The 27765-nt window shown below is 38.5% G+C and overlaps 1 protein-coding gene across 3 annotated transcripts in view; it reads right to left on the bottom strand.

Annotated features, from left to right (window-relative positions):
• The window catches only part of smtnb (smoothelin b), a 355969-nt gene that overhangs the window by 20672 nt on the left and 307532 nt on the right, over positions 1–27765 (bottom strand). The window contains exons 15-19 of one of the 3 annotated variants that reach the window (XM_072587983.1): positions 20501–20573; positions 16124–16288; positions 10964–11087; positions 9810–9961; positions 372–537 (exon numbers count right to left, since the gene is read on the bottom strand). In XM_072587983.1, coding sequence (XP_072444084.1) covers positions 390–537; positions 9810–9961; positions 10964–11087; positions 16124–16288; positions 20501–20573 — 662 coding nt within the window. In that variant the 3' untranslated portion in view covers positions 372–389. The remainder of the gene's footprint in view (positions 1–371; positions 538–9809; positions 9962–10963; positions 11088–16123; positions 16289–20500; positions 20574–27765) is intronic. The other 2 variants (XM_072587984.1, XM_072587985.1) reach the window with 2 other exon arrangements.

The following is a 27765-nucleotide window of genomic DNA, read 5'->3' as shown; positions in this document are numbered from 1 at the left end:
AAACAAAACTGCACTAGTATGTGAATGCAGCAAAAATGCAGTGAGTTAATTATACATTTTTATTTTAAATATAAAACATCACATTGTGAGAAGACATGAATGAGTTAGAGAAATACAGTTACATACAGAGAGACAAAATTAAAGAGATCTGAGCATTTATTATGATTCTAAAGTTCTTTGTACCACACCAAAATAATGGCAGAGCAAGAACAACTGTACACTTAAAAACAAAAATTCAGGAGCTCTACAGAAACAAATAGGAAGAAGTTCAAAAAATAACTAAAGTTGGCTTGAAAAATTTGAGTAGGGCAGAAAAATAAGAACTTTGTTTTACCAAGGCCTAAAATGTCTAATTAGATAACATCTCTCACCCTTCTCTCCGTTAATCGCTAGGAGGAGGTTTTGGTTTTAACCAGACCCTTCTGCACCAGACAGCGATAATATTCCTGAATGTAAGTGTAAACACATTTCCAATCGGGCTCCTTCATTCGCACCATATCTTCCACATCCAGTAGCTGTGGGCAGTCAGCATGCTTCCTAGGGGCCAGAGAGAGGGTCAAACAAGAGAGGAGACGGGACACAACAGGGAACAGAAGGAGAGAGGGAGAAAGAAAAAGCAAGAAAAAAAACAGAAGAAAACATAAATTACATTCATCTGGTGACATACAATGAACAAAAAGAAAAACCATGCTTCATGATACACAACATCAATAACATTGTGCCCAATACAGATTCATTCAACAGGGAATGTAGCACATGACATGAATATGGCAACTACATTAAAAGCAATGATTCTAGTGGAAAATAGGGAAATGTATAACCCTTTGAAGAACATACACAACAATTATGGAAGTATTAGCGATAGTTGTGGACAAAAGACTAACACAGAAAGTTAAGTAAATAAGTTAAAAGTTTTAGGGACTAAAAAGCATTCTGTGAAAAAGCAAAAAAAAGAACTGAACAAAGAAAAGAATTTGCAATATAGCCCAACAGCACAGTTCCACCATTACCTCTCGACAAAAGTCAGAGATTGATGCACAGTATGATTTAATATGAAGCCCTCAGGGCCAAAAACACAGTTCTAATCAACATGTTGCTATGACCTAAAGATATGCTCCATTTTACTGTATCAGAGTCAGTGTACATAGATAGCTCATTCGCATCTTTGAAATAAAAGAACTCTCTGTTCCAGCAGTTACATTTTTAAACTGTGATTAATCAGAACTTAGTGAGAATTATGTATTTTTGTTTGTTATAGAGATAGTCAAATGAAACTATGCATATTGATCTTCTCAAGTGAGAAATAAGGAATACCTGCATACATTTTACATTAAGATCCCATTCATGTGAAGGGCAAGGCTGGTGAGAATAGGGAATGTGGGATGACTAGAGAAATTGAGGCTCTGGTCAAGAAATAGGAAGCACATATCACATACAGGTAAAAACAATGACTGCAGATGCTGGAAACCAGATTCTGGATTAGAGTGGTGCTGGAAAAGCAGAGCAGTTCAGGCAGCATCCGAGGAGCAGAAAAATCGACGTTTCGGGCAAAAGCCTTTCATATAGACAGCTGAGATTGAGTGAATCCCCAGAGTACTATAAAAGCAGTCAGAGTATACTTAAAGGGGAAATCAAGAGGACAAAAAGGAGTCTATGAAGTAGCATTGACAAATACAGTTAGGGAGAATCCAAAGAGATTCTAGAAGTATATTAAGGGCAAAAGAGAAACAAGGGAGAGAATAGGGTTGCTCAAAGATCAATGCAGCCATATTTACTGTGGAGAAGGGTATAGAAGCTAGGCTACTGCGGGGAATACATAATGATGTCTTGAAAAGAGTTCGTATTTCAGAAGAGGAGGTGCTGGACATCTTAAAATATATAAAGGCAGATAAATCCCTGAGACCTAATCAGGTGTTTCCTAGACCTTTGTGGGAAGCTAGGGAAGAAATTGCTGGGTCCTTTGCTGAGATATTTGTATCATCTACAGCCACAGGTGAGGTGTTGGAAGACTGGAGGTTGGCTAATGTGGTGCCTTTATTTAAGGAAGGCTGTAAGGAACTATAGACTGGTAAGCCTTACATCACTGGTAGGTAAGTTGTTGGAGGAGATTCTGAGGGACCGGATTTACATTTGGAAAGGCAAGGACTGATTAGGAATAGTCAACATTGCTTTGTGCATGGAAAATCATGTCTTACTAACTTGATTGAGATTTTTGAAGAAATACATTGATGGAGACAGAGCAGGAGATGTTATCCATATGGACTTCAGTAAAGCGTTCGATAAGGTTCCACATGGTAGACTGATTTGTAAGGTTAGTTCACATGGGATCCAGGGGGAGCTAGCCAAATGGATACAAAATTGGGTTGAAAGTAGGAGACACTGGGTGGTGGTAGAGGGTTGCTTCTTAGATGGGAAACCTGTGACCAGTGGTGTGCTGCAAGGATTGGTACTGGCTCCATTCTTTTTCATCATTCATGTAAATAATTTGCATGTGAATATAGGAGGTACTGTTAGTAAGTTTGCCGACAACACCAAAATAGGTGGTATAGTGGACGGTGAAGAAAATTATCTCAGGGACCTTGATCAGATGGCCCAATGGGCTGATGAATGGCAGGTGGAATTTAATTTAGTTAAATGCGCAGTATTGCATTTTGGTAAGGCAAACCAGGGCAGGACTGAGACAGTTAATGGTAGTGCCCTGGGGAATGTTGTTGAACAAAGATACCCAGGGATGCAAATGCACGGTCCCTTGAAAGTGGAATCGCAGGTAAACTGGAGAATACAAAAACTAATATTTTATAGAAAAGCAAGTTTATCATTAAGGCAGAGAACTTAGAGCAGGCTAACCTGTCAGAGTCATTTTGGCAAATGGTGGGTGGTTGGGTTAAAAGATTCAGAGCAACTTTTAGTATATACTTTTCTCAAAAGATCCAATTTAGATTAGTATCTTTTAACTTACATGCAAGTCACTGGAATAGTAATCTCAAACCCCAGGATAATGTCCTGGGAATACTGTTTTGAAATTCACTATGACAGATAGTGAAATCTGAACTCAATGAGATCTGGAATTTTTAAAAAAACTAGTCGAAAGGTCGTTAAAACTTATCTGGCTCATTAGAGAAGAAAATTAGCTCTCCTTACTTGGTCTGGCCAATGTGTGAATGTGAAAGCAATGTGGTTAACTCTTAGCTGTTCTCTGAAAGGCTTAACATGACACAGAGTTGTATTAAATCACAACTCTATCATATTCTGTGACACTACCACCATGCTAAATGGGACAGACTTAAAGCAGATTTAGCAACTCAAAACCAGCAGCAAAATTATATTCGATCACAAATTGTAACCTCATAGCCTAACTAATGCCCCATTCTAGCATTATCATTAAACTGGGAGATCAACCATGATTCAATAAAGAGTGCAAGAACGTTTGTCAGGAAGAGGCATACCTAAAACTGAGATTTCAACCTGATGAAGCTACAATACTGGACTACTTGCATGCCAAACAGCAGAAGCAATATGAAATATACATGACTAAGCAATCCCACAATGAGTGGATCATGGCCTAAGCTCTGCAGTCCTACCGCATCCAGACATGAATAGTGATAGACAATAAACAATTAACATTTGGTGGAGGTTACACAAATATTCCTATCCTCAAAGATGGGGCAGAATAGCACATTATTGCAAAAACTGAGAACAAAAAATGTTGGAAGTCACAGCGGGTCAGGCAGCATCCACGGAGAGAAAGCAAGCTAACATTTTGAATCTGGATTACTCTACATCTGATGAAGAGTAATTTAGACTCAAAATGTTAGTTTACTTTTTCTCCATGGATGCTGCCTGACCTGCTGTGACCTCCAGCATTTTTTGTTTTCAGTTCAGATTCCAGCTTCTGCAATAATTTGCTCCTACATTAGTGCAAAAGACAAGTTTGAAGTACTTGCATCCATCTACAGCTGGAAGTGCTACATGGCTGATTAATCTTGGCCTCTTCTGAAGTGTACAGCATCACAGATGCCAGTCCTCAATCAATTCTACTTACTCCACGTAATATCAAGAAATGACTGAAAACTCTGGATATTGAAAGGGTACAGGTACTGATAACATTCTGCCAAATTCCTGAAAACTTGTCTTCCGGAACTAGCTGTGCCCCAGCCAAGTTTTTCCAGCCCAGATACACTAGTGGCATTTGTGCAACAATGTGAAAAATTGTCCTGTGTACAAGAACAGGGCAAATCCAACCTGGATAATTTCTGCTGTATTCATGCGCAGTCAATTATCAACGTGATTGAAGGGTAGTTGAAAATGATATCAAGAGGTACAAATAAAGAACTCACTGATGCTCAGTTTGGTTTCTACAAAGGCAATTCAGATCCTGATCTCATTACAGCCTTGATTCAAACATGCAAAAGAGCTGAATTCCATAAGTGAAGTGAGAGTGATTGTCCTTGACATCAAGGCCACATTTGAACCAAATGTGGTATCAAGGGGACCTAGCAAAGCTAGAACCATAGCAAACACAGACTGGAATCATACCTAGCACAAAGGAAGATTATTGTGCTTGTTGGAAATTAGTCATCTAAGCGCCCGTTATCAGTGTAGGGATTTCTCGGGATAGTATCCTTGGTCTAACCATCTTCTACTGCTTCATCAATGATCTTCCCTCCATCATAATATCAGAAGTGGGGATATTTGCTGATGATATTGAACAGCGCCAATTACAACAATTCACATATTGAAGCAGGTCTTGTTTATATGCAGCAAGACCTAGGCAACATCCAAGTTTGGGCTAATATGTGGAAGTAATATTTGTGCCTCACAGCACACAATATCTATCTCCTGCAGACAAGAACCTAACCAGATTCCTTTGATAGTTAATAGTATTGCATTTGCTCAATCCCCACTATCAAAATCATGAAGGTTAACATTGATCAGCAGATGGACTGGACCAATTATTTAAATACTGTGGCTTCAAAAGCAGGTCAGAGACTAGGAATTCTGTGGTGAGTAACTTACTTTCGATCTCCCTAATATCTGTCCAGCATCTATAAGGCTCAAGTCAGGAGTGTGAGGGAATACTTTCCATGTGCTTGAATAGGGGCAGCTCCAAAAACACTCAAGAAGCTTAAAACAATCTATGACAAAGCAGCCACATTACTGGCACCCATTCCCCACTGATGCACAGTGGCAGTGACATGTACTAGCTTAAATGAACTATGAATTCCCCTGATTCTGACTTCGAACTATATCACCATTTCATCAATGTTGCTGCATCAAATTCCTGGAACTCTGTCTCTAGCAGCACTTTTGGATTTCTAATGCCTAAAGGAACAGATATTTAAGACAGCAGCACACCACTACCATCTCCAAAGCTTAAGTCTTGGACAATTGTGGACTTCCATGAATGAATGAACCTTTGTTTTTAAAACAATCTTGGGTTTTCTTGTTGTGCTCCCATATGGCAAGCCCACTTCCCATTCTTGGGTAAGTATGTAGCATTGGAAAAGGTTCTAAGGGCTTTAAATGGTAGCGGTACATGTATAATCTCACCTGCCACAGACTTAATTAAGGTGAAGACTGAAGGATGGAAGAGTCCCCATCACCCACCGTTCTACCTGACTAAATGTCCACTCCACCACCAAACTTGGGCCAAGGGAGATCACTAAATCCCACCTTAAGTGTTAATTATAGAACTCACTTCAGACATTTTCTTAGATAATTCATGTGAGGAAATAGCAACGTTGGGCAATGTAGTCCATCTATTATGTAGACCTATGACATGCATGACCCCTCCCTACATGTTGGCTCTTCAGTTCCACTAAGAATGGAAGGAATCAGTTTTGGCAGCACACAAAGAACTGTTTGGCAACTTCCCCGAATTAACATAACTGAATGTATGTTACATTTCCATAATATTAATTAATCCAGCATTCCTGTGCCTTCAAGCAAGCATTGCAGTTTAAATAAATAAAGTCAAAAGCTATATTTTCTAAGGCTAATGACACTATTCATTATTTATCTTGCACATCGTAAAAGTTACTTTCCTTCAAAAATATATGATACAATTATTTGAAATTGTAACCAATTTCGGTTACTGAGAGGTATCTATTTTTAAAACAAAAGTATATTTTTAGTCACTTTTAATTAAAATGAAAGGTTCCAGGAACACCAATTCATAATTACATTGTTAATGGTATTCTGAATGTTTCAACTTCAGAAGCTGCTCCACTAAATATAAGAACTGCATAGAGCAATAAAGAGAAATAAGCGCATACTTAGTATTATATTTAAGGATTTGAACATGTTAAATTTATTTCCTGCCTTGTTACATTTTCCTAAATTTTTTAACCATCCCAATTTTATCATTTAGAAATATAGTCTTGTTTATCAAAGCATATCCATATATACAGTAATACCAAATCAGAATGAAACCAAAACACCCTCCACTTAATCACTGGACAAAATCAGTGATGGTTCCAGCACACAAATAGGATTCTAGTCCACATCGTAAATTCTCCATAGAATAAAGTATTTAGTCTCAACAAGGCTATCAAATTTCGGACTGGATGACAATTTCCTGAAAGGAAGTAAACAGTCATTTCAAACCACAAATGTGCAACTTTTAATAGTTAGATCAAGTACATCTGGGATAATGTAGCTGGAAGAGTGTCAAGACACAAGTCTTCCCACATGCCCTCTCATCTGAGGCTCGGTGCGTAATATGGCAAGACTTAGAATGGGAAAATTATTCATTTAATAACATGACGACAAGAGAGAATGACACTTGTGCAATTGGTACCTTGAGGAAATGATGGGTTAAAATGCCAGAGGAAAGATATTAATGGGAAATAAAGAAGCATAGAGGAGAAATGTAAGATAACTTTGGGGAAAAACCAATCCAAACAAAAAGAAATATTCCCATTCTGCCAAGAACACTTCTAAAAATTTATAAATTTTAAAATCATTTAAAATACTTACATTATTCCTATTTCTGTAACTTATTTAAAATCAGCTCATCAAGAACAGTTCAGAAATTAACCACAAAAACTTTTCTTCTTGTTAGAGAAATTAAACTAGGGAACATGACTTAAAGGAAGAGGTGTCCCTTATAGGACAGATTGTCATTAGTCCGTGGAATTCTTTTCCTCAAGAAAACAGTGGATGCCAGATCACTGAAGGAATTCAAGGCTGCATCAGATAAGTTTTGATAGACAAGCGAATCAAGGTTTATGAGGGGCAGGCAGGAAATTGGAGTTGACACCACCATCAAATCAGCCAAAATTTTACTGAATAGCACAACATGTTTGAAGGGCAAAATGGCCTACTTCTGTTCCAAAATGCTATATGCCCACATCACCTTCCAGGTTTATTAATGCAGTGCATTAATCAGTGTTCAAAGTCACATATCCCCAATCAAGAGATAAAACATGAACGCAATTGCATTAATATTACAATTTCTTGAGATTATTGATCGCATCACTTAAAACAGATGTGTGAATGAAAGTTGATCATTGAAATAACCTACAACCCAAGAAGCTGACAGACAGTAGTGAAAGCTTAGAATATATGCACTTACCAGAAAGCTCTAATTAATCAAATGTCTATGTTGTGCTTATTGTAGAGCTTAGCTATCAAAAATGTCATAAAGGGCATGTGTTTAGTATATCAATAATCAATTACATGCTTGAAAACTCCAGGAAAATCTTGAAGCTTGACTAATTCTAGCAATACCGATAAGTGAACAAACACTTACCATAAATGTTTAACTGGAACATCACCACTGACACTGACAGAAGCGGTAAAGAAAATTTACCTTAAACCTTAGTGGAAGATAAATGTTAATGGAAAACATTAATCAGACCTGTATTGAAGCCAGGCCTTGTACTGAAGCAGGTCTGTACCAAACCAAGCTCTTACAGAAATCAGACATGCAGCAACAGTGGACCATATATAATAAGCCAGTACAAACACCAATCCTGAATTGGAAAAAAATGTCTACATGAACAGCAGGTAGAACCAAAATCAAACCAGTGCTGACAGGATGAGGGTTACCTCTTGTCAATCTACAATCGGACAAGAAATAGGGGTTTGGATTGTTATGGACCAGACTAAACCCTTCAAATTATATTAAGAAAGTAGCCTCAACACTAATGTTTTCTTATTTTAAAAGTAAGTGTAAGGCACTGTGTTCCAGATGCAATTCAATCTGTCAAAATTATTTGACTTTAAGCAAAACACACTTTATTTTTACACTATAGTTAAAAGACAAATTAAAAATGAAACTTAACTTAACTGTCACTCTATTGAAATGCAATTATTTGACTTCAAGCAAAACACACTTTATTTTTACACTACAGTTAAAAGTCAAATTAAAAATGAAACTTAACTTAACTGTCACTCTATTGAAATGCAATTATTTGACTTCAAGCAAAACACACTTTATTTTTACACTACAGTTAAAAGTCAAATTAAAAATGAAACTTAACTTAACTGTCACTCTATTGAAATGCAATTATTTGACTTCAAGCAAAACACACTTTATTTTTACACTACAGTTAAAAGTCAAATTAAAAATGAAACTTAACTTAACTGTCACTCTATTGAAATGCTTAACAAAATAATATATACATTAACTACTACTAATTAACTGTTCAAATATAATAACATCTCATAAACACACCATCGGCAAAGACAAATTCAGTAAAATAGATTGTCTCACATTCAATTCTAGCAGCAGGAAGAGAACCTTAGACTTTAGCTGTCACAGAGAGAGGAATAAGAACTTCCACATACAGCTTCAAGATCCTAGCAACTGCTACTGAAGGCTAAAATTAAAACTCCTCATTCTATGGGAGCTTAACCCCATCCATTCAGGCTGCTTCTATTGTTTCAACTGAAATAAAAACCCTCAAGGCAGAACAAGCTGTTTACTTTATTGGCTTTGGAGCAGTCTGCTCAACTTTTCTTCATAAAAAAAGGACAAAATACACCTCTTAAAGCCATAGCATCATCACAGGGGTACCTTCATTTTCAAACATATAGAGCTGATGTTTTTGCATATACAATGAAGAAAGGTAAACCTGCATTTTCTGGTTTACATTTGCAGTAATTTTTGGGCACTCACCTCAAAAGCAGATAGATGTCACCACAGTTATCAGGCTTATATTAACTCACACCAATACAAATGCTAACATCAGTTGTTAACTTCTTTCACAACACTGATTATAGCATAGCTGGTCACTGGTGTTAAACTGGTAAGAAATGACACAGATGTTGCATCTACACAGAGGTGTGAGTTACTCAGTTTGATAGGAAGTGTATTTCAGTCATTAGATGACTCTTGCTTAAAGCATTTTTAAAAAAATAGTACCAATCCCTGAGCACAAATCCTTGAACTTGTAGACAGCACTAAGGCTTGTTCAATTCTGTATAATATAACACTGTAATATTACTGTTTGGACAATGGCATTTGAGAGGAAATGTAAAGGTCCTAAAATGAACAAGATTATTATATATATTATAGAGAGGTGGTTATGCACAATTCCTTGATTCTACAGTGAATTTACTTACAGCCTTCTCACACCAAGATTATTTTGCTGAACCATGTTTTCAATAAATATTATCTGATCACTCTTATTAGCAGTCGAGTTATGTTTTAGAAACCAAAATTCAGCATAGTTTATTACTTCATGGGTAGTAATACTCCTAGCACATCTTTAAAATGTAATGATTTTTTAAAAAGAACACACTAAATAATTATTGCTAGAGCCACCATTCTAAGCACATGAGGATCCAGAAATGGTACCTACTCTGCCATTTTGAATGCCACCTCGAAGTTATGCCTACGGTTGTTAGGGTTCAATTCTGAGTAATCAAAGGCCTCGGGGAAGAAGTTATGCACCAAAGCACAGAATGCCATCCCATCACTCCAGCTAGAGGAAAAGTTCTGGATAGTCACATGCTGATGGACAAAACCAAACATAGATTTAAGTGAACAGAGGATTAGTTATTTTGAGTTGCACAATGAAATGTAACACTTCTATTGACAAAAACAAAACTGTTCTTCAAGGAGGGAGCTTTACCACTTCACTCTTTTTAAAATCAAACTATTACAAAATTATAATAAAATAAAGAAATGTAGTTGCTGGAAATATGAAACAAGAGAAATTGCTGTTGAAGCTGGCAACATCTATGAGAAGACAGCAGAGATGACATTTTCAGTCACTGTACTTGCTGAGTTTCACTAGCAATTTCAGAAGGTTAACTCTGCTGTCTTCCCACAGATGCTGCCAGTTTCACCAGCAATTTCTCTTTTTGTTACAAGTTATAGTTTACTTCAGCAAAACCAGCAAATTTTCCTTTTTAATATCTGTTCTAAACAACAAGTCTCATACCATGCTATTATATTTATTATTACAAATAAGAAAGTACCTGAATCATTATCTATCTTAAATGGTGTAAAGTATATTCAATGTTGAAAATATTAAGTAATATGTCACTTTCAAAGTCTTGTCCTGTAATCAATGTTAGGAAGTTTAAATTACATTACTTTGCTGTTTTGATAAAGTGTTAATTCAAATAGATTACAGCAGGAGATAACAAGAATAGATACAGAGAAACAATTTTCTTTTGGTTGTGGAATACAGAACAAAAAACTGCAATTATAAAATTAAGGTTTTGCTATTTACGAACAAATTTGGAAGAGTGAAATTGCTCGATCACTCTGTAACGATATGAAAAGAAATGGAGCAAATGGTAGATAAATAGAGTGCATCAGCCATGATCTATTTGATTTGTGGAACAAGCTAGAAGAGTTGCAAGACATCTTTTGATCCAGCAATACAATCTTTATTTTTTTTTAAAATTGCCTTTCTGATGGAAATGAAATTAAATTTTCTCCCGCAGTCATGAATAGATTTTCTACATTTTTCTTCCCGGGTAGGATGGATGTATATGAGAATACCTCATAACCACGTGTCTTGGCTCTACACCAATCAAGCAGCATTTGCTTTATACTGTTAGCATTTGGTACACCACAACTTGAGGATCTCTGCACCTTCACTTTGGCAATGGCTGGATTTCCAGGACTGAAATATAGAAATGCAGATGAATGTTATTTGTTATAAATGGTTAAAACAATTACATAACTAATATTTACACTGCCCCATTTGCTGGATGATTTGAAATGATTTACTCTTGTTGCCACTCAACATGAGTATTCAAGCAAGCAATTTTCTCTGGTTTCCATTTCCTAGTGAGATTATGAACATGCTCAAAGATACTGACTAGAGAACGTCTTTCCATATTTCTTCACAATGTATCTATATGCAAGTAATTTTTTTTTGGTAGTATGAATTCTGTCAGAAATGCAGGACTCCCAACCTTCTACTCTGGTCCACTACTCCATTACTCCCAAGCCTCATGTCTCTCCCAAATTCAAAAACTGTAACACTTGTCCCTTTATCTCTTCCCCCATCATTGTCCAAGGTAACTCACACTCCATACAGGTGAAACATTGATTTAGTCAACAGTAAACATTGTTCTTCTTTCAATCCATTCTACTGTATGTGCTGCTCAAAATGGGGTCTTCTTTATTTTGAGCACCCAAAACGCAGGGTGGGTAACCATTTTGCAGAACACCTCCACTCATTGTGCAAGCAGAACTCCAACCTTCTGGCTGCTTATCATTTCAATGTAACACCTTGCTCTCATGTTGGCATTTATGTCCTAAGCCTCATTCAGTGTTCCAATGAAGCTCAATGCAAGCTGGAGAAATACCTAATTTTCTAATTAGGTACTTTACAGACTTGTAAATTGAGCATTGAGATTGGCAGCTTCAGACCTTTAACACTGTCCTCCATTTTTACCTTCCGTAGTATCCAGCTTCTTGCTTTCATATTTTGCTTTCAGCCAGTTAACCATTATTCTGCTATGAACACTTACTCTGGAAAAATGCTTTGTTTCATCACTGCAACTATTCTGCCGACCATCAACTTTTGTCATATAACATCTTTGATTTGTAATCTCCCTTGCCCTCTAATTCTCTGATTTTATGTTTTGTTCCACTTGCCCCTCCCCTTTCACCAACTGCATAACAACTAATCCTCTTTTCACTTCAAAAGTGTGTCATATAGGACTTGAAACATTTACTCTGTGCCTCTCTCCAAAGATGTTGCAAGACTGCTGAGTTTCTCCAACACTATATTTTTGTTTTGGACATCTTTCTATTTTTGTTTTGCTTTTATTTAAGTTGCAAAGGGCCATGACAGAGTAAATGAGTGGGTAAAACAATGACAAATAGAGTTTAATATCAGCAAGTGTTTGATATCAGCAAGTATCACCCATTCACTTTGGGTCTAGGAGTGATGTACCATTGGATTATTTAAATTGTGAGGTAACCATTAAGTTCTACATGGGCACAAATTTTGGGACATCAATAACTAAAACAGACACAAAACCCAATCAAAGCAACTAATGAAATATTGACTTCTTCCTCATGTGTGTTTGCAAAACAAAGGGGAGGAATTAATGTCTCGGGGCTAGAATCATATTCCACTCCTGGAAGTGGGAAAAATGGCAGATAGGGAATCTAATTCTACAAAGGGCCAAAATCAGGTTCCAGTGAGCAGTATGACAATTTGCAATAAGTTCTTGGAAGCCTCGAGGATAGGTTGTACTTCTTGATGCTTTGGTTGCCAAGCATCCTCATTAAAAGGTCAGCTCATCAGAATTAAACTTCCTTTCCCAACTGAGTACTCCACAAGCAAGTGCAGGATTTCCAAACTGCATATAAGAGGCTTGGAACAAGCAAAGTATTCTACTTCCTGGGAATTGAAGAGAATAGTTGTTACTTTGTCCATTCTGGGAGGTGTTTGTCAATGCCATGCCATGGTTGACACATTAATTGGACTGCAGACAGAGGATGACTTAAGGGGGCATGTTGGAGTGTAATGGTTCAGAGAATATGGTGAAGACAGCCAGGCTGGTAATGGAAGGGAGTCAATCTCACTGGAAAACAGCAGAAGGGCCAAATTATTTAGCTGCAGATATCCACTCAGATAGCCTGTGTGATCCTTGTGGCTTGCAGGGAATGTTTGTCTATCTGAATATACTTTAAATATAGTGCCAGGACCTTTGACTCAACAAGGTAATGATGTGCCTGCTAACTTCCTGATCATCTACGTTGCTAAATTTAAGTTACTTCCTATTTCATGACCTGATTGGCTGAAAAACCTATTGGGTCATCATTTAAGTCTCTGGCTGGAACTTGATTTGTAGACATTCTCACTGGTGGGGAAATTACGTTTATGTACACACAGCAGGTTTCTGTACTTAACAAAAATTACTATCTACAACTAGTTATTAGACTTTAGCTACAGGTATTCAATGATGAACTGTTGGTATATAACTTTAATTAAAACTCTATTCCCTTTATAAGTTCCCCCTTATGTGTGCAGACACAGTGAAAAACATCTGTATTGTTGACAAAAGGAAAACTGAGAAAGCAGTTTGATGGTCTCTGTTCACAGCATCTGCTGAGATGGTTCTTTTGCAGGAGGCCCAGGGGTTTACACTTATAAAATTTCACTGACCTGGTAAAGTCATGGCTTACAGCAACTGCTGGAGAACAAAACTAAACTGGTTTTCTTCAGGCTTAAGGTGAATTTTACTGCTGAAAACAGACCATTCGGCTACTTATTGCCTATCAAAGTTTCACTTATATGCAACCCTTTGGCTCTAGCTCATCTGTAAACTACACTTAAATGATTGCTCCAACCAACAGCTGAATAAACAGTGTTTATAATAAGTGTCAGGTTACTTGCTCTCAAAACATGCAGCAAATCCTCTAATCATCCCTGGCCTTAAAACAGTTCTTTTCTCAATTCAGGTTATAACTAAAAATACAGAGAAATAAAAACATACAATTCTTACAATACACTCCCTTCAAAAATATATTCTTCTTTACATATTACTTCCTACCACAATATATTACTTCACAGTTTGTTGCACTAAATTCAGTTTGCTACTTAAGCACCCATTCCATCTCTATGTCCCTTTGACGTTTATCACTGTTATCTTTGCAAGAAGAGTTGTGGGATGTAAAATTTCGATATCACACCGTTTACAAAGTTTTGGTCCTTTATATTTTCATAAAGAGGCATTCTTAGTACCAAAAGGAAACTGCACTATACACCTCCCCCAATCCAATAAACAACTACTCAATACTGTTCTCTCTTCTAGATGTAGGTTTGCTCGCTGAGCTGGAAGGTTCATTTTCAGACGTTTCGTCACCATACCAGGTAACATCTTCAGTGAACTTCTGGATGAAGCACTGCTGGTGCTTCCTGCTTTCTATTTATATGTTTGGGTTATGCAGCGGTTAGCACTGCTGCCTCACAGCACCAGGGTCCCAGGTTCGATTCCAGCCTCGGGCGATTGTCTGTGTGGAGTTTGCACATTCTCCCCGTGTTTGCGTTGGTTTCCTTTTGGTGTTCCAGTTTCTTCCCACAGTTACAAAGATGGGCAGGTCAGGTGAATTGGCCATGTTAAATTGCCCATAGTGTTTGGTGCATTAGTCAGAGTGAGATGGGTTGCTCTTTGGAGGGTCTGTGTGGGCTTGTTGGGCCGAAGGGCCTGTTTCCACACTGTAGGGAATCTAATCTAACTAATATGTAAAATAATAGCAGGGGGAGAATTTTGCAGTCTCTTACAAGCATATCTGCACCCAATGGAGGAGTCTAATATACCTCAGATAGCCTTCCCATTGTTGTCTCAACATGTCTGCAATTTTATGGTGGGACAAGTGAGGCTTAGGCCAGCCCACTTGGCCCTGTTCCAATTGATGGCCTTAAGTGTGCAATTAATGACCACTTATAGTCCCAGTCATGGACTGCTAATATGCTTTATGCTATAACAAATCTGATTGGCAATCAGCTGTCTGCAGCAGGACTTTGTTCCAAGTGAAGGCAGAAGTCCTGTCTCCAGCTAATTTGTCAAATGGCCACATCAAAGTCAGTATTGGTGGAGATGTGTTCTGCACAGACTCTTCCGACAGCTAGATGGGAAACATTCTCATCTAAAAATGTCCAGCCTTAGAAGATAAAACTTACATGATTAATTGTGGTAAATATCAAGATACTGAACTAATCATTAAGAAAAATCATTCAACCAATTTAAAAAACTGATAACTGAAGGAACTCACAATCTATTTGATTTATCTAGTTAGAATCTATTGTCTCATAAACAATTTCTTACGTTAGTTTTGAATTGTTGTCTCTGTAATTGGTGTTAGCAGGGCATGATGCACCGCAATAATTCATCAAGACTCATTTGATAGTCTGCAAACACTTCCAACTAGAAAAACCAGGACATCAGACACTCAAATCCACCACCATCCACAAGAACCCCCAAAATCACACATCATACTGACTTGGAAATGCTTTGTTGTTCCTAATTAGCAATGTATTAAAATGCTGGAGCTCCCTCCTTAATGTCATTTTGGGTGTAATACCTATATCATGTGGAGTGAAGGTAACTTGCCGCTATTTTCTCATCGGTAGACAATCAAGGATGAACAATAAATGTTGGTCATACTAGCAATTCTCACATTCTATAAAAGCATTTTAAAGAATATACTTTATTGAATTGACTCTGCACCAAAATTAGTATTGTTTTCTCATGTAACATTGTAATAATGTATGGAATATAGAATAATGCACAATACAAGATTTTCAGCATGATGTTTTTACAAATAATTTATTTATTCATTCACGAGATGTTGCTGATCCAGCATTTATTGCCCATCCCTAATTGCCTTCAAGAAGGTAACTGTGAGCTTCCTTCTTCAACTGCTCCAGTCCATTCGGTGAATGTATAGCCATGGGCTGTTAGTTCTGGGATTTTGGCCCAAGAACATGGAAAGAATGACAATGTATTTCCAAGTCAGGACGACGTCTGATTTCAAAACAAACTTGCAGGTGTTGGTGTTCCCATACATCTGCTACCCATGTCCTTGTATGTGGCAGTAGTCATGGGTTTGGAAGGTGTGGCCTGAGAGCCTAGGTGAATTTCTCAGGACACAACACAAAATGTATTTTATAAACTTCTTTTTTGAGAGTCCTACCTTCCACCTTCCTTTTCTAGTTTCTCAATTAATGCCTTCCGTGCCTGTGTTCCTGAAGTGCGTGGCAGCGTTTGTGACCTCATCACCTCTTTCCTCTTCTCAGCCTGCTTCCTCTCAAGTGCTGACACACTACTAGACCGTGCATCATCTTCTCTGTCAAAAATACTGAAAAAAAGCCATACAGTGAAAGAATTCCAAATGTACATGGTTCAGTAAACAATTCCAGGGAGTAGTTGAATAATGTAGACTGTGCATTTCCTTGGTCCAGTTCCTAGATTAAAAGATCTTGATCAGATTGGTTACAATTAATCTGAGAAGTTTTAATATTCAGAGCTAGAGTTTAGAAAATGCTAATTGTGGTAAAGGAGTAATAGAGATAAAAAAGGATAGATGTGAACAGGAGAAAACGGGTTCGTTCTTCTGAGAGCAAAGTCAACAAGGCACAGCCAGGGGAGGGTGATGGGATATAAAAAAATGGAGGGCAGTGGTCATGCTCTGAAGTTGTGAAACTTAATATTGAATCCTAGAGGATGTAAATGTCAAATGGAAAACAAGGTATTGTTCTGCCAGTTTATGTTAATCTCTGTTGGCACATTGTATCAGGTTCAGAGTGGAAATGTTAGCATAGGAACAAGACAGAATAGTGAGAAATTGGAAGGCCAGGGTAATTCCTATAGAGACAGTGGTGATGTTCTGCAAAGCAGTCACCCAATGTGCAGTTGATCTTGCTAATGTAAAAAAGAGTGGGCATTGTGAGCAGCAAACAGCATAAAAATCACCATTAAAAGAAATACAAGTAAAATACTGGTGCCTGTAAGGTGTGTTTGGTGTCTTAGATAGTAAAAGTGAATGGGCAAGTGTTACACTTTCTGTGATTGCATGGGACTGTACCAATGGGTGGAGGAATGTTGAGAAAGTATTAGGAGTCATGGAGGAATGGACCAGAGTGTCAGAGAGGGAATTTTATTTGGAATTCTGACAGTGGAGGGGAGGGGAAGATGTGCAAAGGATGATCATTTGAATGAGAGTCTGGTGGGGCTGGCAAGTTAGGACAAGTAGAATCCTATTGTTATTCTGGGATGGCAGGGAAGGAGTGAGGGAGATGGGTTGGACTCAGTTGAGCAACGTCTGGATTAGTGGTGCTGGAAGAGCACAGCAGTTCAGGCAGCATCCAACGAGCAGTGAAATCGATGTTTCGGGCAAAAGCCCTTCATTTTACCTCAGTTGAGCAACTTATCAACCACAATGGTAGCAATCCTTAGTTGAGAAAAAATAAGGTCTTATCTGAGGCCTGGTGGAAGGTGGCATCATCGGAATAGATGTAATACAAACAGAGAAACTGGGAGAATGGATAAAGATTTTCGCAGAACAGTGCGTAAGACAATGTAGTCAAGGGTAACCCTGGGAGTTGGTGAAAGTTGGTGCACATCCCCAGAAATGGAAACTGTGAAGTCAAGGAAGAGAAAGGTCATGTCAGAGATAGACCATAGAGTCATAGAGACGTACTGCACGGAAACAGACCCTTCGGTTCATGCTGACCAGATATCCTAAAATAATCTAGTCCCATTTGCCAGCACTTGGCCCACTTATCTCGAAGCCCTTCCTATTCAAATACCCATCCAGATGCATTTTAAATGTTGTAACTGTACCAGCCTCCACAAGTTCTTCTGGCAGCCCATTCCATAGAGGCACCACTCTCTATGTAAAAACGTTGCCCCTTAGGTCCCTTTTAAATGTTTCCCTTCAACCGAAACCTATTCCCTCTAGTTCTGGATTCCCCCACCTGAGGGAAAAGACCTTGTCTATTAACCCTATCCATGCCCCTCATCACTTTATAAACCTCTATAAGTTTACCCCTCAGCTTCCAATACTGTAGGGAAAACAGCCGCATCCTATTCAGCCTCTCCCTATAGCTCAAACCCTCCAACCCTGGCAACATCCTTGTAAATCTTTTCTGAGTCCTGTCAAGTTTCACAACATCTTGGAGGGAGACCACAATTGCACACAATATTCCAAAAGTGGTCTAACCAAAGTCCTGTACATCTGCAACGTGACCTCCCAACTCCTATACTCAATGCTCTAACCAACAAAGGGAAACATACCAAATGCTTTCTTCACTATCCTATACACCTGAGACTCCACTTTCAAGGAACCATGAATCTACACTCCAGAGTCTTTTTGTTCAGCAACACTCCCTAGGACCTTATCATTAAGTATATAAGTCCTGCTCTGATTTGCCTTTCCAAAAAAATGTGGCACCTCACATTTATCTAAATTTTAATTCCATCTGCCAGTCTTCAGCCCACTGGCCCATCTGATCAAGATCCCATTGTACTCTGAGGTAACCTTATTCCTTGCCCACTACACCTCCAATTTTGGTGTCATCTGAAAACTTACTATGTTCACATCCAAATCATTTAGATAAATGATGAAAAACAGTGGATCAAACACCAACCCCTGTGATCACTGATCACAAGCCTCCAGTCTGAAAGGCAACCCTCCACCACCATCCTCTATCTTCTACCTTTGAAATTAAAAATCACATTACACCAGGTTATAGCCCAACAGGTTGATTTGGCAGTACTAATTTTTGGAGTACTGCTCCTTCATCAGATAGCTGAGGAGCAGGACCATAAGACACAGAATTTATAGCAAAACATCACAGTGTCATGTATGCAGCTGATACGATATATTGAATAAACCTAGGTTGCTGTTAAGACTTAATAGCACTCTAGGTTTGTTCAACATATCGTATCAGCTAGATGCATGACACTGAGATCTTTTGCTATAAATTCTGTGTTTTATGAATCTGTTCCAAGCTACCTGATAAAGGAGCAGCACTCCAAAAGCTAGTACTACAAAATAAACCTGTTGGACTATAACCTGGTGTGGTGTGATTCTTAACTTTATCCACCCCAATCCAACATCAGCACCTCCACATTATTCTACATTTGAGTCAGTTTTGTATCGAAACAGCTACTTTTCCTTGTATTCCATGTGATCTAACCTTGATAACAAGTCTACCATGTGGAACCTTGTCGAATGCCTTACCGAATTCCATACAGATCATGTCCATTGCTCTGCCCTCATCGATCCTCTTTGTTACTTCTTCAAAAAACTCAATCAATAGCATGCGGCGTGATTTGCCACGCACAAAGTCATTCGTTGTCTTCCCAAATACATGTAAATCCTGTCCCTCAGGATTCCCTCCAACAACCTGCCCACCACCAATGGCAGGCTCACTGGTCTATAGTTCACTGGCTTTTCCTTACCACCTTTCTTAAATAGTGGCACCATGTTAGTCGACCTCCTGTTTTCCAGCACTTCATCTGTAACTATTGATGATGCAAATATCTCAGCAAGGGACTTAGTAACTATTTCCCCAGCTTCCCACAGAGTCCTAGGGTACACCTGATCCTGGGGATTTATCTACTTTTTTGAAGACATCCAGCACCATCTCCTCTGTAATATGGACATTTTTCAAGATGTCACCATCTATTTCCCCACATTCTGTATCTTCAATGTTCTTCTCTACAGTAAACACCGACGCAAAATACTTGGTGCAGGTGAATAGAAGAGAAGCATGGAAATTGAAAGCAAAGTTGATTAACTTTTCTAATTCCAGAAGAGAGCAGGAAGCAGTACAGATGGCATCATCAAAGTAGTACAGAAAGTTGTGGGTGAGAGGGTGAGTAGGACTAGAATAAGGAATGTTCCAGATACCACAAAAAGAGACAGGCACAAATGGGACCCTTGCTGGTATCCACTGCTACACATTTAGCTTGAAGAAAGTGAGTTGAGTTTAAAAAAAGGTTTTTCAAAGTGAGAATGAGTATAGCATGCAAAAGAGATTGGTGGTGGTAAATGAGGACTCTTTAGGCTTTCTTCCCAAGGAAGAAGTGGAGGGCCTTCAGACTGAGGGAGGATGGACATGCAAAGAGATGATACATCTCTGGTGAACAGGAGGCAACAACTGGAAATTCTGGAACCATTGCAAAGCATCAGCAGAATCGTGATGCAAGTGGGAAGGGACAGAACAAAGAAGGTGAGAAAAGTAAAGTCAAAATAGGAACAAATAAATTCAGTGAGGCAGGAACAGAAATAGGGCAGTTCTGTTTGTGGATTTTGGAAAGGAGGTAGAAGTAGGCTGTATAAGGTTGAGGGACAATGATATGAGAAACTACAGAGATTGCCAGAAAAGATGAGATCAGTGACAGTTCTGGAAATAACAGCTTGATGTTCAGTGGTACAGACATGAGCCTTGGGGGAGATAGGAAGCAGTGTCTGAGAGTTAGGAGATTTTATTCACTGTTTAAATGTTTCAGAGTAAATTGAATTTACTCTGTTGTACTCTGAATTTTAAAAAGTAATTCTTACCTTCCAATCTTTTTGGATGATGTGCTGCTGGAAGTAAAGGAGGACTTGGTCTGGACAACAGTAGCTCCACCTGCTAAGACAAAAACAATCAAAGATATTAAATTTTCTGCAAAGAGAGATAACACTCTTATGAAGTGTACCTTAGAATGCTATTTTTAAGTTAAAGAGAATATGTGCATGCAATTTGTTGTTACTATCTAAGTCAGGAAATGAAATTAAACATGTCTCATTAATACTCATGACTAATATTTCGTAGAGTCATATAAATTCCATATTTTATCAGACAGAGAGGGAACTGGCAAAAAGGAAAAAATGTCAGTCCAGGTACTCAGTGTGCTGTCATGTACCTTGTAGCAATTAGTTAGATACTAACAGGACAAAATACTTTAAGGATAATGTTGTGCTTTTGTTTAAGAAGGGATTTAAGGAGAAGCCTGGCAACTATAGACTTGTGAATCTGACTTCGGTGTGAGTAAGTTGCTGGAGGTGATTCTGAAAGATAGGATCTGAAGATGTAAGGAATGATTAGAGATAGTCAGCATGGCTAACCATGGCAAACCCTTCGGTGCACCAGCTCCTGCCAACCATAACCCAAACTAAATTAGTCTCTCCTGCCTGTGCTTGGCCCATAACCCTCCAAACCTTTCTTAATCATATACTTATCCAAATTCATTTAAATGATGCATCTGTACCTACATCCACCACTTCTTCTGGAAGTTCAAACCATTCTCTGTGTAAAAAACAACCTGTCCACATGCCTTTTTAAAATCTTCCTACTCTCATCTTAAAAACTGTCTCCTAGTTTTGAAACTGCTCCCCCCCTCTCAGCCCTAGGGAAAAGACACCTGCCATTCATTTTATCTATACTCTTCATGATTTTGTAAACCTCTATAATATCATCCTTCAACCACCTATGTTCCAGCCTGTCCAGCCTCTTCTTATAACTCAAACCCTCCATTCCCACACACCTCTTCTGAATCCTCTCCAGCTTAATGATAACCTTCCTATAAAAGGCAACCAGAACTGGATACAGTACTCCAGAAGAGACCTCACCAACAGCCTGTATAACCTAAGCATGATGCCCCAACTCCTATACTCAACTGAGCAGTGAAGGCAAGCATGGTAAATGCCTTCTTAACCACCCTGTCCATGTGATGCAAATTTCAAATAATTATATTCTTGAACTCCTAGGTCTCTTTTGTCTACAACACTACCCAAGGTCCTACTTATAATTGTATAAGTCCTGCCCTTGTTTGCTTTATCAAAATGCAATACCTCACATTTAACCAAATTAAACTCCATCTGTCCCTCCTCAGCCCATTTACCCGACTGATCAAGATCTGTTTGTAATCTTAGATAACCTTCTTAACTGTCCACTATACCACTAATCTTGGTATCATCCACAAACTTACTAACCATGCCTTCTATATTCTCGTCTAAATCATTTATATAAATGACAAACAAAAGTGGACCCAGCACCAATCCTCCATAGAACACTGCTGGTAACAAGCCTCCAGACTGACAAACAACCCTCCACCACCGCTCTGTGTCCTGTTATTAAGGACAATTTTGTATCGAACTGGCAAGCTCACCTTGAATCCCTTGTGATCTAACTTTACTAATTAGTCTACCATGCAGAACCCTTTACTTTGTTCATCCAGTCCAACATCAGCACCTTCACATCATGCAGAACCCTGCCAAAAGTTTTACTGAAAGCCAAATAAACAATGTCTACCACTCTGCCCTCATCAATCTCCTTGGATACTTCTTCAAAAAACTCAATCAAGTTTGTGAGATACAACTTCGCTTGCACAGAGCCATGCTGTCTATCTCTAATCATTCCTTACATCTCCTATCTTTTAAAACCACTTCCAGCAACTTATTCACACTGAAGTCAGACTCACAAGTCTATAGTTGCCAGGCTTCTCCTTAAATCCCTTCTTAAACAAAAGCACAACATTATCCTTAAAGTATTTTTTCCTGTTACTGTCTAACCAGTTGCTACAAGGTACATGACAACACGCTGAGTACCTGGACTGACATTTTTCCCTTTTTGCCAGTTCCCTCTCAATCTGATGAAATATGGAATTTGAGGTGTGGAAAATCACAGTATCAATGCTCCTAATCAATCAATACAAAATCAAAACTTCCTAATTCACAGGTTTTAACTTCAAAAGATCAGCCTGTACATTTGATCCCGTGTAACAACACAGTGAAGACACTTCTCCTAAAGCTGATTACATTATATTGCTGGACCTTAAACCAAATCATTGACATCTAGGGTTGGCGTCTCTTTCCAAATCAATTCTGATCTTTGAATCATGTTTCCAAATTAATGCTCACATCAGCTGATAGCTTCATATGAATTCCACCTTCACTCATATGCCAGTTTGACTTGCTAGTGATCTTTAGACCAATCCTTTGTTCCAGACTTTACTGCATCACTGGCTGCATGCAATTGATTCCACAAACTGTGTGATATTTCCAATGCTTTGATTGTATAAAGTAATATTTCAGAAATAATTAAAATTGGAGACAGAATTAAGCTCCACCCAAACTGATGATGTCATGCAGACTTGAATGGAAAATGAGGAATGTGACTTGAGGTTCCAGTGGGGTCAGATGTGTTATTTCTGGCTCCACAAGTAATTATGTCTAACAAAATCTATTTAACATTCACCTCAGAGCTGAAAGAAAGTGCAGGAAAACCTGTGCTGGCCATTAGGAGAATAGAAAATGTAGTCACACTTCAGTGTTAAACGTTCTCAGAGGAGAAAAACCTATAGGACCAGTACCAAATTGAGGTTCAGCTGGGAAGTGACCATTTAAAGCTCAGTAATTGAAATTAAAAATCCCCATGGACAAGGAAAAAATATTTAAATTAATAACACAAATGAGAAAGTGAAAAGTTAAAAAGGAACATTCACTGTTTACAGCAATGTCACTGCCAGTGTAAGTGGACACAAAACACAGATTCAGAAGTAAAGTCTAGAGCCATTAGATGAAGTAATTCCAAGCCTACAGCATTAAAAATGTGGCAAAGCAGATTTAAGAGAACAAAAGGCAATTTAGAAGATTTAGAAGATAGGATCTGGCAGATGAAGATACTTCAAAGAATTTTAAGACTGTGATAAAATTGGGAGATATATACTTTAAACTGTGGGTTTATTAAGGCACAGGCACAAAAACATTTCTGAAAAGTTTGAAAAAAGAAACTGCATTGATGTTAGGCTGGGAAGCGTACAAAAGCATTTGGTTTTCCTGGAGAAAATTGGGAAGTCTCCATCTTGGCTACAGATGGTGAAAAACCTTCAGTTTACCCACAGGAGGTGGTAAACCATCATTTTTCTCACAAAAGAGATTTGCAAACCCCACCCCTCCCAAATTGGCAGTATAGTTGCACAATTTAACAGATTTTAAAGCTTTAGAAGAAAGCATTGTCACAATACAGAATTGGAAGTTTTTTTTTAAAAAAGAAGTAAGTATAGGTATAATGCAGAGACTAAAAGCTTGCAAAACAAAGACAAAAAGACAGCATTGCCATTGTGCAAAATAACCAAATCTTGCAGGCAGATAATTGAGAAGCATGGATTTAATAAAAGACAGCAAATTACTAACAGCATTGAGGTACTGCAGATTTAAAACAGCAATAGGGACAAGAAGAATAAAGACTTGTGTTGTGAAGTTGGGTAAGTAATTGTAGATTGGGAGGCAGAAAGTTAAAATTTAGTGTTTGTAAAATTGTAAAATGCTAGGGGGGAAGCATTGCATAGTTCTTTTAAACGATGGTGCTATTTATGGGCTTAGAAATTTAAAATGAATGTCTGTAAGCAGCAGTTTGAGTTTGCAAATACTCTGAGAGCTCAAACTGAATCATTTATATCAAAAGGCTGTATCAAAGCAGACCAAGCAGCAGTTTTTACCAAGACAAAAGGTTATTGAATTTAGCCAATCAATTTGAACCTGGCACGTAGATACCAAAACCTATTAAATTTAAATCTGATGGTTTTGACAGTATAGGGCCAAATCTGTTGTACAAAATATTGATATGTCATCACAGGTATAAAAGAGGGTGTGAACTATCATCTGCCAGAGTTAACAGCCCTCAGCTCTCGAGAGAGATTCATTGGCTCTCACAGTCATCTATGTCTTAGAGAAAGCACCATCTAAATAATAACAGAAGAAACAACAGAGAAGGCGTTCCTGACAGAAGAATCGATGGAGAACATTTTGGAACCTTACAGAAGATACATAACCTGGCTGTAATTTTGACAGACCAGATTATATTTTCTAGTTATATGAATGGGACTTGTATTTATTTGAACAGCATACCATTAGAATTTTGTTTTATTTGGGAATAGTTAGTAGGTATAAGGGACTTTTTTGGTTTGTTAAGTTTAGTTAATTTATTCACTGTTAGAGTCATAGAGATGTACAGCACAGAAACAGACCTTTCAGTTCAACTCGTCCATGCCAACCAGATATCCGAAACCAATCTAGTCTCGTTTGCCAGCAGTTGGCACACATCCCTCTAAACCTTTCCTATTCATATACCCATCCAGATGCTTTTCAAATGTTGTAATTGTATCAGCCTCCACCACTTCCTCTGGCAGCTCATCCCATCTCATCCCATCCCTTCTGCATGAAGAAGTTGCCCCTTAGGTCCCTTTTAAATCATTCATTTCTCATCTTAAACCTATGCCCCCTAGTTCTGGACTCCCCCACCCCAGGGAAATGACCTTGTCTATTTACCCTATCCATGCCCCTCATAATTTTGTAAACCTCTATAAGGTCACCCCTCAGGCTCTGATAACTAAATTGTTACTTGTTGATTTTGAAGTGAGTGTCAGGGATTTATTTTATTTAACCACTAGAAGTTGCAGAAAAGCAGATTACAGCACTTTTCACATTCTTTTCACAGATTAGCGGATGAGGTGTTCCTCTTTGGGTGTTTTGGTTTCTTGCATGGGTGGCCAACCTTTATAACACTTGTGTTAAGAAGTAAAGGCAGAGAAATAACTCTACTGAGTTGATTTAATTTCAGAGAAAAGCCAAACAGAACACAATATTCAACATCTGTGTAAAGACTTGTAGCTCAGGTGCCAGTTGCAGTTGTTGTGGGTATGTTCGCCGAGCTGGGAAGTTGGTTTGCTTCCTTTCTAAGGGTCCTCAGTGCTGTGGAGTCTCCTGTGAAGTGCTGCTGTACTGGTTGGTTGGAATTTATTTTGTTTCATTCCTGCTTCTTCTGGTTGTTCATTGCAGTGGTCGGTATATTGGGTCTAGGTCTATGTGTTTATTGATGGAGTCTGTGGGTGAGTGCCAGGCTTCTAGAAATGCTCTGGCTGCCTTCTGTTTGGCTTGTCCTATTATTATTGTGTTGTCCCAGTCGAATTTGTGGTCCTTGTCAGCTGTGTATATAGGAACTAGGGACAGCTGGTTGTGGTGTTTAGTGGCTAGTTGATGTTCATGAATGTGGATCGCTATTGTCTGCCTTTTTTTTCCAACAGAGTGTTTCATGCAATCCCTGCATGAAATCTTGTGCACCATGTTTGTCCTCCATGATGGTATTGGGTCTTTTGTTCTGGTGAGTTGTTGTTTGAGCATGGCTGTCAGTTTATGTGCTGTCATGAATCCGAATGGTTGGAGAGGTCTGGCTGTTAGTTCTGAGATGTGTTTTATTTAAAATAGAGTATTTATTATGCTGGGTCATGGCATGACCTTGTCGCATTGTTTGTCTGCCAGGCATCTGCAGATGACATTGCAGGGATATCAGTTCTTGGCAAAGACTTTGTAGAGGTGTTCAAAGACGAGAACAAACATAAATCTGACCCAAACTTTGGATTAGACATGTGGACATAATTAAAAGAACAGGGATTGAGTGCACACACTGGATTATCAACATCATGTTCACAGAGATCAAATTTATGAGAGAGGAGGAGATTAACAACCGACTCCTATTCTTAGATGTGATGGTAGAAAGAACACAGAACGAGGAATGCACAACAAAAGTGTAAGGACACACACAGACCAGATCTTGCATTGTAACAGCAACCACCCTAACACATGTAAGCTGCATTGGGACCCTGTTCAAAAGGTAAAAACAATGACTGCAGATGCTGAAAACCAAATACTGGATTAGTGGTGCTGGAAGAGCACAGCAGTTCAGGCAGCATCCAACGAGCAGCGAAATCGACATTTCGGGCCTTTTGCCCGAAACGTCGATTTCGCTGCTTGTTGGATGCTGCCTGAACTGCTGTGCTCTTCCAGCACCACTAATCCAGTACCCTGTTCAAAAGGTCTATAACACACTGCACAACTCTCAATCTGTGAAGAGAGGGAGAAAAACACCTCTACAAAGTCTTTACCAAGAATAGATATCCCTGCAACTTTATCTGTAGATGCCTGACAGATAAACAACACAACAAGGACATACCATGACCCAACACACTAGCCACTCGACCTTATATTAAAAAAAGTCTCAGAAATGACAGCCAGACTTCTCCGACACTCGGATTCATAACAATTCTTAATCTGAACATGTAATTCTATATTGTATTCAATAGGACCTATAGCTGATGATATTATAATCATCAAAATATAAAATAAAGTGCATACATTTGAAGAGGCTTTCCAAGACTTTGGTAACGAGAATCGATGTTTCGGGCATAAGCCCTTCTTCAGGAAGGGCTTATGCCCAAAACATCGATTCTCCTGCTCCTCAGATGCTGCCTGGCCTGCTGTGTTTTTCCAGCACCACATTTTTCAACTCTGGTCTCCAGCATCTGCAGTCCTCACTTTCTCCCAGACATGTGACAAGTCAACAAAAGAGTAGGCCAAACAGCAGATACTCAGAGTCATTGTCAGTGCAACAGAACAAAAAAAGACGCACAGGCATAAGCAGTACCATGATAATGCTATAACAAATGAATTCTAGATCTATAAAACTAAAGGTCACTACTGGAACTTTACAGCATCGTGACATCAAATGCTGATTAATAATAATATTAATATGTTAGAACATTAGAAAAGATATCAGAGGCATTCCTAGTGGAAATTGATAGTTGAACAATTAGAGTTTGATAAAGACTATAAGCTATAGGAGCAGAATTAGGCCATTTGGCTTGAGTCTGCTCCACCATCTGATCATTGCTGACGTTTCTCAACTTCATTGTCCTGCCTTCTTCCCGTAGCCCTAGATCACCTTACTAATCAAGAAACCTTTTATTGTTTATGAATATTTCATGAATTTACACCTTAAACAGAGG

This window comes from Chiloscyllium punctatum, chromosome 17 (genome assembly GCF_047496795.1).
Source record: "Chiloscyllium punctatum isolate Juve2018m chromosome 17, sChiPun1.3, whole genome shotgun sequence".
Lineage (NCBI taxonomy): Eukaryota > Metazoa > Chordata > Chondrichthyes > Orectolobiformes > Hemiscylliidae > Chiloscyllium > Chiloscyllium punctatum.
This window is presented reverse-complemented; position numbering and strand designations above follow the sequence as displayed.